Source organism: Cetorhinus maximus, chromosome 9, assembly GCF_964194155.1.
Source record: "Cetorhinus maximus chromosome 9, sCetMax3.hap1.1, whole genome shotgun sequence".
Taxonomy (NCBI): Eukaryota; Metazoa; Chordata; class Chondrichthyes; order Lamniformes; family Cetorhinidae; genus Cetorhinus; species Cetorhinus maximus.
Genome location: NC_135887.1, coordinates 123,561,137 through 123,575,564, shown reverse-complemented (window position 1 = coordinate 123,575,564; position 14,428 = coordinate 123,561,137). Strand labels below are relative to the sequence as shown.

The window sequence follows — 14,428 nt, the reverse complement described above, 5'->3', positions numbered from 1 at the left end:
GGTGCACAAAATACTGGGAGAGACAGATAGCACTAGTATAGAGAATAGTAAGTTAATAGTTGGAGTCGGAGTAAGGGAAAAAACCATGAAGTCTAAATCAGGGTTAATGTGCATGTATGTGAATGCATGGAGTATAGTAAATAAGATTGGAGAGTTACAGGCGCAGATTGCCATGTGGAAATATGATGTTGTAGCGATAACAGAGACCTGGCTCAAGGAAGGGCAGAACTGGGTGTTAACTATTCTCGGGTACAAGGTGTTCAGAAAAGATAGGAAAGGAAGAAAAGGAGGATGGATGGCAATGTTGGTAAGGGAGGACGAAACTCTGTCACTAGAAGGGTTCAAAATTGATAAGGAGGAAGTGTTGGATAAACTGTCGGTACTTAAAGTTGTCAAGGCACCAGGGCCGGATGAGATGCATCCAAGGATTTTGAGGAAGTAAGAGTGGAAATTGCAGGGGCGCTGGTTATAATCTTTCAATCTTCCCTAGGCTCCCGGGAGGTGCCAGAGGACTGGAGAATGGCAAACATTACACACCCCTGGTCAAAAAAACATTGTAAGGATAAGCCCAGCAATTACAGACCGGTCAGTTTAACTTCAGTGGTGGAGAAGCTTCCAGAGACAATTGTTCGAGATATTAATCACATAGAAAAATGTGGGTTGACTAGGAAGAGCCAGCATGGATTTCTAAAGGGGAAATCATGAGCAGAGTTCTTAGCTTGGAGTGGAGGCACGGGTCTGACGTCATTCCGCGCTTACGCAATATTTTGGTCAGTGGGCACGTGCAAAAGTCAGAAGCGTGCCCGCCGACAATTCAGAGGGCATTTAAGCCCATTAAAGTTGTAATCGTCCCCAATTTTTCGTGGTCCGTCCAACCTTATGGTTGGCAGATGGACGAATCGGCCAGGCGGCCTTTACGTTTTTGATGAAACCTCATCCAGGGGCAGGATGAGGTTTCCATTATTAAATTTTAAAAAAACGTCTGGACAGAATTTTCATCATCTCTATGTTTAGGTGACTGTTTCTGATATGTGGGCATTTTTTTTCTGGATTTTAAAATCTTTATTGATTGCTTTTAAATTCTTCAGCTCCCTGAGGCAGCTCTCTGCTTTCAGGGTGCTTTCATTCCACGCCTCACCGCACCCTCGGCGCCTGCCCTCCTCCCGCCCCCACCCCGGCAGCGCTGAGCACTTCGGCGTGCCTTTTACACTGGCTGGCTGTTAATTGGCCAGCAAGTATGAAATCGCGGTTGGGGCTGATCATGGTCGGCAGTCCGTTCACCTGGGCACTCCCGGGCACGTCGATCGCGCGCGCCTGCTGAACTAAAAATCCTGCCCCATGTTTAACTAACTTGCTGAAGTTTTTTGAAGAGGTAACAGAGAGGACAGATTAGGGTAACGCTATTGATGTGGTGTACATAGACTTTCAAAAGGCTTTTGATACAGTGTCGCACAACAGACTTGTGAGATAAATTATAGCTTATGGAACAAAAGGGACAGTAGCAACTTGGATACAAAATTGGCTGAGTAATAGGAAACAGAGAGTCAATTAATATTTTTTGGGCTGGAGGAACATTTGTAATGGAGTTCCCCAGGGTATTGGGACTTTTCCTGATATATATTAATGACCTAGATCTTGGTGTGCAGCAGAGAATTTCAAAGTTTGTGGATGATTCAAAACTTGGAAGCATTATAAACTGTGAGGAGAACAGCATAGAACTTCAAAAGGATGTAGACAAGTTGGTGGAGTGGGCAGATAGGTGGCAGAAGAAGTTCAATGCGGAGAAGTATGAGGTGATGCATTTTGTTAGGAAGAACATGGTGAGGCAATATAAAGTAAGGGGTACAAATCTTAAGGGGGTACAGGACCAGAGGGATCTGGGTGCAAATGTGCATAGATCATTGAAGGTGACAGGATAATAAACCATCCAGTATAACGGGCTTTATGAAAAAGGACATAGAGTACAAAAGCAGGGAGGTTATGATGAGTTATATAAGACACTAGTTAGGCCTCAAATGGAGTGTTCTGTACAGTTCTGGGTGCCATACTATAGGAAGGATGGGAACACATTGGAGTGCAGAAGAGGTTTACAAGAATGGTTCCAAGGATAAGAAACTTGAGATAAGAAGATAGATTGGAGAGGTTGGGACTGTTCTCCTTGGAGAGGAGAAGGCTAAAAGGAAATTTGATAGAGATGTTCAAAATCAAGAAGGGGCTGGGTAGAGTAGATAGGGAAAAATTGTTCCCGCTTGTAAAACGATCGAGAACGAGAGGGCACAGATTTAAAGTGATTTGCAAAAGAAGCAAATGTGATGTGAGAGAAAACATTTTCATATGAATAGTTCATGTCTGGAATACACTGCCTGGAAGTGTGGTGGAGGCAGGTTCAATCGAGGCATTCAAGACAGCAATAGATGATTATTGAAACAAAAATGACATGTAGGGTTATGGGAAATACCACTAAGTCATAATGCTCATTTGGAGACCGGTGCAGACACTTTGGGCTCCTTCTACATTGTAACAATTCTGTGATTCTTGATTCCGAGAAGGTGGTGGTGAGCTGCCTTCTTGAACCACTGCAGTCCCTCTGGTGTAGGTACACCCACAGTGCTGTTAGGAAGGGAGTTCAGGATTTTGACACAGTGACAGCATAGGAAAGTGGGGATGTTTGCTGATGATTGCACAATGTTCAGCACCATTCTCCTCATATACCATCCATGTCCAAATGCAGCAAGACCTGGACAATATCCAGGCTTGGCCTGACAAGTGGCAAGTGACATTTGCACCACATAAGTGCCAGGCAATGACCATCTCCAACAAGAGAGAATCTAACCATCATCCCTTGACATTCAATGGCATTACCATCGCTGAATCCCCCATTATCAATATCTTGGAGGTTATCATTGACCAGAAACCGAATTGGATTAGCCATATAAATACTGTGGCTACAAGAGCAGGTCAGAGGCTAAGAATTCTGCGGCGAGTAACTCACCTCCTGACTCCCCAAATCCTGTCTACCATCTACAAAGTGCAAGTCATGAATATGATGGAATACTCCCCACTTGCCTGGGTGAGTGCAGCTTCAACAACACTCAAGAAGCTTGACACCCTCCAGGAGAAAGCAGCCCGCTTGATTGGCACGCCTTCCACAAATATTCACTCCATCCACCACTGATGCATAATGGCAGCAGTGTGTACCATCTGCAAGAGACACTGCGGAAGCTCACCAAGGCTCCTTAGGCAGCACCTTCCAAACCCATGACTGCCACCATCTAGAAGAACAAAGGCAGCAGATACATAGGAACACCACCACCTGGAAGTTCCCCTCCAAGTGACTCACTATTCTGACTTGGAAATATATTGCCGTTCCTTCACTGTGTCAAAATCTGGGAACTCCCTACCTAACAGCACGATGGCTGCACCTACAACACATGGATTGCAGCAGTTTAAGAAGGCAGCTCACCACCACCTTCTCACAGGGAATTAGGGTTGGTCAATAAATGCTGACCTAGCCATTGACATCCACATCCCATGAATAAATAAAAAATGTTTAGAAGCAATAGATCATCCTTCACAAGTGTACCAGAAATCCATCAGATGATGTAATCTAAAGTGAACTAGCTAAGAAATATGATTGAATCAAGTAATCAAATTGTATTTGATAGAATAATGTTGATAAAGTGTGAAAGAAGACTTTATCTGGTGCATGTTCATTGAGTTGTTCTCCCATTTAGCAGAGAAGAGTTGATGGGAAAGAATAAAAGGAAGGAACCAGGAAAAATGTTTAACAGAAAAGGGATAACCTATATTATGCTTAGAGGTAATTAATGAAAAACTATGTTTTTTTTATTCATTCATTTTTATTCAGAAATGTGTGGGTATACATATCAGGAAAGGATCTTCAGGCTGGGTCTCTTTTCTCTTGAACTAAGAAACCTGAAGGGTGACCTAATAGAGGTCTTTAAAATTATGAAAGGTTTTGATTAGAGTGGATACAGAGAGAATGCTTCCTCTTGTGTGCAAGAGCATATCTAGCAGCTATTAATATAAGATAGCCACTAAGAAACCCAGTAGGGAATTCAGAAGAAACTTCTTTACCTAAGAGTGGTGAGAATGTGGAACTTGCTATCACAGGGAGTGGTTGAAGCAAATAGTATAGATGCATTTAAGGGGGTGGGGGTGGGGGGGGGGGGGTTGGTACTTAGACAAGCACATGAGGGAGAAGGGAATAGAGGGTTACGATGATAGATTTGCTTGAGGAAAGACGGGAGGAGGCTCGAGTGGCGCATAAATACTAGCATGGACTGGTTGGACTGAATGGCCTGTGCCTTATACTCTATGTAATCCTATGTAATTCATTGGGTATGGACATGGCTAGATAGGCCAGCATGTATTGCCCCTCAATAATTGTCCTGAGTAGGTGGTAGTGAGCCTGCTGTCTGTATGGTGAAGGGGCACTATCACGCTGTTGAGGAGGAAGTTCCAAGATTTTGACCCAGTGACAATGAAGCAACAGCAATATATTTCCAAGTTAAGATAGTGTGTGCCTCAGAAGTAACTTGAGAGGTGATGCTGTCCCTATGAAACCACTGACTTCAATATTCTAGGTGATGATCGGGGCTTTGGGAGATACCGTCGAAGAAGCCTTGGTGAATTGCTGCAGTGCATCCTTTAATAGAATGAACTGTAGCCACACTATATAAAATAATGTAAGTAAAGGAACGCAGACAAACTGTTATGGAATTTTATGTACACTTTATTTTAATTTACAAAAATGTATAATTTCTTATTGTTTAGTCACAATATGGAAGTATGAAATGAAACCTATGAAAAAAGCTGGTTGATTCATTCCATCAGCTGACACAAGTAATTGACTATTTAAGTACAAACCTTCATATGTAACTTAAAGTAATTTGCTTTTATTTATTAATCATTCAAGCAAAAAAAAACATTAGCCTTCCAAGAACAGGTTCATTTAAACTGAATTACACAAAACTGGAAAATTGTATAAATATATGTACATAAATATAGTAACAAAATAGAAGGAACGACTGTTTACAATAAGTTAATTATAAATACCTTAGAAATGGTTAAGTGCTTGTTTGGCTGAATTTGCGATCGATTTCTTCCATGCTAGACTCCTTCAAATTCAACTGGACAAACTTGTATGTTTTGCAATATCAGATATGTTATTCAAAGTATTTGATACTGCAGTTCCAGTTTGTGAAGGTTTTGTTTTTAATGTTATTCCATGCTTTTCCCAGGAATGGGACTTAAATTGCAAGCTTTAGACCCCTCTCACACAATAGCACATTTGAACTACACAATATGTCCTGAATATTTTCCCTCAGGAAGATAATTTTAACTCGCTGCTGGGACTTAAATTCCATCTCCTCCAGCAGGACACGCAGTTTAAACTGAACTCCCCGTCTAGCAGGAACATTTCCAATTTCACCTTCCAACCTTCCTCTTATGGCAGGGGTTTAAACTTGTGCCTTCTATTCCCAGTCCTCAGATGTAAGGTCTGAACTCCATTCTCCAGCTCATTTCATGAGAGTGATGGTTTAAACTGCCCTCTATCCCATGTTATAGGAGAAGGTTTAAACTGAAACTATAATTCCTCTTCCTATTGTAGGATTTCTAAACAGTACCCTTTATGTTCAATCATACAATTCAGGTGACGCTTTTCCTTCTATCAACATCCTACATTGGGGGGGGGGGGGGGGGAAGTTACACTATTTACCCTTCATCCTCAATCTTACAATTGAGGGTTATGCTGCACCCTCTTCCTATCTTAAGATATGGCCTTACACTGAATTTTTGATCTCCTATCCTACAAGGGAGCGTTTTACTGCACCCGGTATCCCTTATCCCAGTAGAGTTGAATTTTACATGTATGTATAACATTGCAGGTTCAAAGCTGCCAGGCACTTACACTCATTCAGTATTTCACTTGTCGAATATTCGTACTGAGAATCTTTTCTAAATTGAGGCTGGCACTCAGACACCTGAGTTACCTGTGTGTGTTTTTTTTTTAAAGCCTTGTAAATGACAAGGAGACTTCATAATCAGGCACTGTATCCTTTTCGGCAGATCTAGGTAGCAGAGTAGCAAGCAGTCAAACAATTAGCCAAAAAGTGCAATGCAATCATGGGTCGAAAGGAGGCTTCTTCATGTGGCTTCATATGTGAAGTCCAGAGGATCCATGCTGTTGGTCTGAATAACTGAAGACGGGAGCGAGTCGAGTTCAGGAGTTTCCCTGGAATGGTTAGGGCGGACCAGCCGGAGAGGCAGCGTGTTCCGTATGGGCAGGAACTGGGAGAGGGGAGGGAATGGCCTCCCTCTTGTGTGGGCTCGCTGCCTCCTGCTGCTTAAGGACACGGCAGCTCCATACTTTTCCGACCAGTACAAGTTGTAGGTGCCAGACAGCAAGCGCTCTGTAAATGAGCAGTCAGCTTCATTATATGATAGCTAAAGAAATAATAAGAGAGAGAGAGAGAGAGAAAAAGAAGAGGGGAAATAAAAAGAGAGTGATTAGCCTATGTGTTTTCATTATTCTCCGCGCTGACAGCTGACAACACTGGCGCCCAGGGCCTGCCATGTGGATCTTGCAGGTCAGTGAACTCTTGAGGTCAATAACCCACAATGGACCCGGCTGCTGGTGCGAGGATGCTCAGATAAGGAGGCATTGCTCCGGAGCATTAGGTAAAGCGAGCATCCCTCCCCCCTACACACACACACACACACATACACCCACATACCCGTCGCTGCTTATTCAGTGCAAGTGAGGTGGCTGCATTTTTTTTTATTAAAAAATGGTTAGATAAGGGGAAGCTGAAAGCCGGAATTTTTCCGGCGAGGACTTACCAAGCCGAGCAGCCTGCCGTCTCTTTCCATGCACAGATAGCGGCCGCTGCGATAGCCTTTGATCGCCACCACTCCCGGAGCCACTGCCCTTATCTCAAGAAGGCCTGGAACCCAAAAGCAACAGGGTTAACAGTCAGTGCAACCCGCTCAACTTCCGATCACTCCTGCGCTTTTGGTGCATCTTCTGATTTCAAAAGTGACTTTGATTGGCCTGGCTTTGCCGCTGTGAAATGGTATCATCATCCCGAAGCTGAGTCGGCAAAATAACAAACATAGAGTTGGGCTTCTTAGCAAACTTTAATTTCAGTCTTCCAAAGAGTGGGGGAAAAAGAAAATCCCTTAAAAAAAAACGAGGTAAGAAAGAGGTTTTTCTGCTTGAGGCAGAAGGAAAACCCGGGTTGTGATAAAATCCTCGCCACTTGCTCTGCTCGCCAACCACCCCCACCCCCCCTTCGTCTTAAAGGACCATTAAACATTGGGAACACACATTTCACACACAAGTCACTGTGGTGCCGCCTCTTACCGTGAAATTAGGGAACAATTTAACACAACAAATTTCAAGGGACAGTTTGTGTGAGATCGCTTAAAAACAGAGAGCACAGGAGACCCAATCCCATTGCTGGTCCCTGCACCGCTCTCCCTCTCTCCCTTTAAGGGCTCACAGTAAAGTTGTTGCAAATTGTCATTAAAACAAAAATGTAAAACAAATCGTCACGTGTAAACCTCTGCCTGGGCCGCCTGTGTAAATATCTGACTGCAGCTGTCGGCTTAAAGGGGCGAAAACATTTGTCTGATCCACACTAATTCTCTCTCTCGGTCTTCCACCCCCCCCACTCCACAACCCTGACTTGCTGAAGCCAAGTCTTAATCTTGCTGGAGACTGAAATTTCAATATTCTCCCTCCGCCAGTCTGTTTTTTTTTAATTAACCCATGTAACAATTAAATAACACCGACCACCTCCCACCACCCCCACCATTATGATAGACCAGATGGAGAACTCTCTATGCTGAAAGTCTGCTTACTGTGTACGCTCCGCTCCCCGCTGCCGTCCACTGTGCCATCATCATTCATCCGCAGGTGGTAGCTGATGAAGCTGCCTTTGTCCTGTTCGGTGTACAAGTGCATGAACCTTATGGTTTGATCCCAGCCAGAGTTCACGTGTGGCCCCGCATCTGGCGAGGGCATGGCGTGCCCCACCATGGCAAAGGGCAGCTCGGTCAGCACAAGGGCAAAGCACAGCCTGCGCATCGCCACCCGCATCTTGAACCGGTCCAGCGGGTCCAGAGACATCCCCGGTAAGGTGCAGGCAAGAGGCGAATAGACGAACCCAGTTTTCCCTGATCTCTCTCTCCCCTGATGCACTGGTTAAGAGACCTGGGGCTCAGCCTTTTAAAGGTTTCAGCCGTTATCAGTAAAATCGATACGCCTGCTCCCAAAAGAATTATTTGAAACTCAGTCATAATAGTATTTTTTTTCTCCTAAATGCCCGCCCACTCAAGTGTCGTTGTGCATTGCATCATAGAGTGCCAGGGATATCCCAACCTTGAACAAATTGCTTTAACATTACAATGCCCTGCGCTGTACTTTCTGTAGAGTAACGGTATTAAATACAACTATCTGCAGCAATCCTAATTTATCCAGGCATTTGCAAGAGGGAATAAAGGACCTAACCTATCACAATAATCAAGGGATTTGTATGTTAATTTTTTTTTTGAATGTGCCTCAGGAAAATAATAATGGGACACTGCAGTACGAATGGGGTTTTTCGAGGTTATTGTTGGATGACAGACACTGTGAAACTTTAATTTCCGCCCAGGAGGAAACAGAATTGTTCACTTAGCGGAAATAAAAAAAGGAAATATATTTTTTTAAAAATGCATTTTTATATTTTCTATCTATTTTTTTCAATACGAACACAACATAATCCAGAAATAAATTGGAAATTCTTTCCTGATTTCGTTCACAAATTGGCGGGCTCCTTGCTTTGCAGCGAATAATGCAAACAATGCCGGGTGAGCACTTGTGTGAAAGACTTATTTTTTATGTCAGATTCTGACTTCCCAGCACACGCCTGCTGAGGGCGGTGTGGTCATAACATACAGAACCAGTCAGACATCCCGGCAACGGAAAAAGCCTCTGACAAAGAGTGCTGCAAGTTGCAAACAGGTTAAGAGGCAACGACCTCTTGGTTATTTCAGTTTTTCATCTTATTGTTGCATAGACCAATGTTCATGGATTCTGATCAGGCTTTTTCCGTGGACTGAATTGCTTCTTCATCCGACCAACACCACTCCACCCCCCAACCCTCTCCTCCACACCGGGCTTTCCTCTTTTTAGGGGGGGGATCCATTTCATGCATGTTTCATTGTTCCCTATACATTCAAGGATTGAACACAAAGAAAATTAGGGCAAACTTTAAACAGGGAATTTTTGCAAATTGCGTACATACAAAAACAACCCACCTCACTGAGCACAAGCAATGTAAAGAAAAGCAAAGTCATACTATATGGTTTAAGCTCATTCTTTTTTCTCCGTCCCTGTCTCTCAGTTGCCTTTGATTCCTCAGCTTTCCTCTTTGATTTTTGCCTTTTCTCTTTGATTCTTGGTCTCTTTGCTTTTCTCCCTCTTTGTTTTGATTTTCTTAGTCTCTGTCTCTTTGTTGGAGCCTCTTTTATCTTGCTGGCAGCCTTCTCTGTTTACATAGATCATCTTGTTCACTCAATGCCATTGATTTTCCCTTTCCTTCCGCTTGACCACTCTGTGCATCTGTCTCCAAAATCTGTGCCTCCCATTCGCCCACTCAGTACTTCTCCCTCATATTCCCTCCTGAGTCCTGCCTCATGCATCCATCATTAGTCTCCTCCTCTCTCCATGCTCGGTTCACTTTTTGAAAACCTGGTCAGCCGAGGCATTGGCTGGCACTTCTCTCTCCATATAAATTCATGCTTTTGAAGATTGTTGCATTTGCAGACTAAGATTCCTATCTCGGGGATATCTTCCCTCCAGCAACCTTCCTATCATAAACAAATCTCCTGCAAATCCCCCACTACTTCTGGTTTTGGAAGAGTTTATTCATAATCTGGGCAGACTTGATTGATATTTTGAATATGTTCTGCCTAGAATACATGGCAATGCACAATATCCATTTATTTTGATGACATGTTTGCATTAAATAACTTTAGCTTGACAGCTCTCGTAAATATTTTGTAACACCAAAACATGCATCTCACTTGCACTAATTTTTAAAACATCTCTCTCCAATTTTACCTCACTTCCCTTTAAATCTCTTGTCATGGTGCAGTTCCATCTACAGCTGTCTATGCTCAGGTATATGTGGTTATGCTTCATGTTTGAACCTCAACAGTACATAGAAATTGCATTGCAGTCATAACAGAAGGAGAGACTACTCTGCTCAACCAGTCCATGCCGGAGTTAACCCTCAAGCAAGCAAATAGTTTAAATCCCATTTAGCCGCCCAGTTCCCCTATGATTTTTCATTCATGTGCCATTCAATCTAATCTTGAATCGTGAAAATGGCAGATTATTTGTCCTGAAATAGTGCCAGTTTGCCTCAGAATTCCTGTCTCTGAATCAGAAGGTTCTGGATGGAAACTCCAGAATTTGAGAACTTAATCTCAGTTGATAATTGAATACAATACTAAGAACATCATGCACTGCTGGATGAGATCTTAAACCAAAGCTCTGTTTGCCTGTTCAAGTAGACAGTAAAGACCTTATTCTAAGGAGATGTCCCAGCATCCTGGCCAAAATCCCTATCCCTGAGGAATGAGGCTATTGTAGTTACCCCAGAATAGTCACATCCTGTGGGGACAAAATTGGCAATACCCATAAGATCCAACAACACTCATTGTGCTTATGTTTAGGGCTGATGTTCATGAGGCCAGTGACACTCACGCAACCTTATTCCAGCTTGGGACAGTGACATTAGGAAAGGAGGTTAGAGAAAACTTTGCAAGTACTAATTGAAGTAAAGTTTTGAGAGAAGTTATCGTTACATTGATCCTCCATAGATTCAGCTGGTAGGTGAATAACACATCAGCCATTGATGCACTAATGGCCATGTAACAATTCTTTTTTTAATCTTTCACAGGGTGTGGGAGTCTCTGGCTAGGGCAGCATTAATTATCCATCCCTAATTGCCCGTGAAAAGGTGGTGGTGAGCTGTCTTCTTGAATCGCTGCAGTCCATGTGGTGTAGGAATACCCAGAGTGCTGTTAGGGAAGGAGTTCCCGGATATTGACCAAGCAACAGTGAAGGAAAGGCAGTATAGTTCCAAGTCAGGATGGTGAATGAGGCTTGGAGGGGAACTTGCAGGTGGTGGTGTTCCCAAGCACGTGCTACCCTTGTCCTTCTAGGTAGTAGACGTCGTGGGCTTGGAAGGTGCTATCAAAGGAGCCTTGGTCAGTTGCTACTGTGCATTGGTGGTGGAGGGAGTGGATTTTGAAGGTGGTGGATGGGGTGCCAATCAAGCGGGTTGCTTTGTCCTGGATGGTGTTGAGCTTCTTGAGTGTTGTTGGAGTTGCGCTCATCCAGGCAAGTGGAAAGTATTCCATCACACTCCTGATTTGTGCCTTGTAAATGGTGGACAGGCTTTGGGGAATCAGGAGGAGAGTTACTCTCTGCAGAATTCACAGCCTCTGACCTGTTCTTGTAGCCACAGTATTTATATGGTTGGTGCAGTTCAGTTTCTGGTTAATGGTAACCTCCAGGATGTTGATAGTGGGAGATTCAGAAATGGTAATGTCACTGAATGTCAAGGGGCAATGGTTAGATTCTCTCCTGTTGGAAATGGTCATTGCCTGGCACTTGTGTGGCACGAATGTTACTTGCCACTTAGCCCAATCCTGGATATTGTCCAGATCTTGTTGCATTTGGACATGGACTGCTTCAGTACCTGAGGAGTTGTGAATGGTGCTGAACATAGTGTAATCATCAAGGAGCATCCCCACTTCTGAGCTTATGATGGAGGATGATCATTGATGAAGCACCTGAAGATGGTTGGGCCTAGGTCACTACCCTGAGGAACTGCAGTAATGCCCTGGGACTGAGATAATTGACTTCCAACAACAACACCCATCTTCCTTTGTGCTAGGTATGACTCCAACGAGTGGACAGTTTTCCCCCTTGTTCCCATTGATTCCAGTTTTGCTCAGGCTCCTTGATGGTACACTCCATCAAATGCGGCCTTGATGTCACTCTCACCTTACTTCTGGAGTTCAGCTATTTTGTCCATGTTTGGACCAAGGCTGTAATAAAGTCAGGAGCTGAGCGGCCCTGGCGAAACCCAAATTGAGCGTAAATGAGTAGGTTATTGCTGAGTAAGTGCTGCTTGATGGCATTGTCAATGACACCTTCCATCGTTTTGCTGAGATCGAGAGCAGACTGATTGTGCGGTAATTGGCTGGGTTGGATTTGTCCTGCTTTTTGTGGACAGATGGGCAGGTTTCCACATTGCCGGGTAGATGCCAGTGTTGTAGCCGTAATGGAACAGCTTAGCTAAGGGTGCAGCTAGTTCTGGAGCATAAGTCTTCAGTATTATTGCTGGAATGTTGTCAGGGCCCATAGCCTTTGCAGTATCCAGTACCTTCAGCTGTTACTTGATATGATGTGAAGTGAATCGAGTTGGCTGAATACTGGCATCTGTGATGCTGGGAACCTCCAGAGGAGGCCAAGATGGATCATCCACTTGGTACTTTTGACTGAAGATTTTTTCAAATGCTTCAGCCTTATCTTTTGCACTGATATGCGGGGGTCCCCATTACTGAGGATGAGTATATTTGTGCAGCCCCCTTCTCCCTGTTAGTTGTTTAATTGTCCACCACCATTCACGACTGCACATGGCAGGGCTCAGAGCTTAGATCTGATCTGTTGGTTGTGGGATCACTGATTATGTGAGATAGCTGAAAAGTTAACTGATGATGACTGTCAGCATAGCAGGGGTGGCCAAACCACAGCTCACCAGCCATATGGAGCTTTTTTTACACATAAAGTGTGGCTTATGGAAAAATTTGGGTGTAATCCATCCTTAAGCTCTGCACACTGTCCCCCTCCATGAGCTATACAGGTACCGAATGGGACAGGTCTATGCCATAGAGGATGCAGATTGTGAACTATATAAGTAGCAGTTGATAATAGAAATAATGTAAGCTGACTGCAGTCAGCCAAGTTACATTGTATGATTTAGGGATGTAATTCTACTAGGCAGCTGGTTTAAGCCAGCTACATGATATTAAAAAATATTTCAGGGGCCTTACAGCAGTAGGCATTATCCTGCTATCCCGAAGTGCAGAGAGGGCAGGTTGAGAGGTTAACTTCTGATCCACATGGTTGAATTGTCAATTCATGTTTTCCAGGTAGAATAACGTGCAACTTCAACATCTCGTGAGTTGGTGCTGAAAGATCCTGCAGCTTATTCAATATACTCCTGGTCTTTTTTCCTGGCTATACTATTGCCTTGGATGTAAGATGTTGATTCTTCTTCTTCCTCTGTGTGAAGTTCTTGGGAAGAAACAGTGAGATTCAGTAAGGAGTATTTAGAATCAGAACGACACATGATGTTAAAACATAGATTCCTTTAGTCTCCTACTAGAGTCTCTTTGCTATGTATGTGTATGGTAGCCTTAAGTGGACAAAATGCACAATGCTATTCTCATCCCTCCTTAGTAAACAAGAGGCAATGGTTTGTTTCCAAAAGTGTAAACAGTAAACTTAAGCATAGCAGGAATATTCAACATCGCCAGTAACACTGTTAAATATTCTAACTTTTCTATTAATTTAATAATGTACTGAGCGAGATGAAAGATTTGTTCACCAACTGAAAATAGTTCACTAATCACAGTGGACGTCTTCTTCATGAGTAGGATATCATCTGACTTCTTTCTATTCATTCATGGGTGTCAATGGCTAGGCCAGCATTTATTGCCCATTCCTAATTGCTCTTATTCAGAGGGCATTTAAGAGTCAACCACATTGCTATGGGTCTGGAGTCACATGTAGGCCAGACTGCAGTATGGGTAAGGATAGTAGATTTTCTTCCCTGCAGAACATTAGTGAACCAACAGGGAATGGCTTTATGGTCATTATTTGAACTTTAATTCCAGATTTTTATTGAATTCAAATTTCACCATCTGCCATGGTGGGATTTGAACACCAGTCCCCAGAGCATTACCTGGGGTCTTTGGAATACTAGCCTAGTGACAATACCATTATGCCACCACCTCCCCACATCAGGGGTGGTCCTCTCGTTTACCTCATGTTCTGAGATGTCAATGTCGGAATCGGATTCAATGCTTGTGAATGGAGTTTTCAGTGCTTTGAAGAGTGACACATTTTGTCTGATGATTTGTGAACCGTGCTTAGCAGTGATAATTGATCCTTTCATGTAGGTCACAACAAATGGCTAGTTGTCATAGGGGTTGTTTGCTTTCCAACATGACCATCACATTTCACAAGCACTTCACCTCCTGGCTTTAGTGGTTTAGCTCTGAATTACATGTTTTGTTCTGCATTTACTTTCATTTGATCCTTCTCTTCTCTATT

The 14,428-nt window shown here is 43.4% G+C and overlaps 1 protein-coding gene across 2 annotated transcripts; it reads right to left on the bottom strand.

Moving 5' to 3' along the window:
* Positions 1 to 5,817: 5,817 nt before the first annotated feature.
* Positions 5,818 to 8,199, bottom strand: fgf19 (fibroblast growth factor 19). Of its 2 annotated transcripts, none has more exons than XM_078547892.1 (3): positions 7,891 to 8,199; positions 6,868 to 6,971; positions 5,818 to 6,471 (listed from the first exon to the last, which is right to left on the bottom strand). In XM_078547892.1, exons 1-3 carry the CDS (start codon positions 8,156 to 8,158, stop codon positions 6,172 to 6,174), a joined length of 672 nt encoding a protein of 223 aa, XP_078404018.1. In that variant the 5' UTR covers positions 8,159 to 8,199; the 3' UTR covers positions 5,818 to 6,171. The 2 variants fall into 2 exon arrangements, with proteins under 2 accessions (XP_078404018.1, XP_078404019.1); XM_078547893.1 differs by having other exon boundaries at positions 6,239 to 6,437.
* Between the last annotated feature and the right edge of the window lie 6,229 nt (positions 8,200 to 14,428).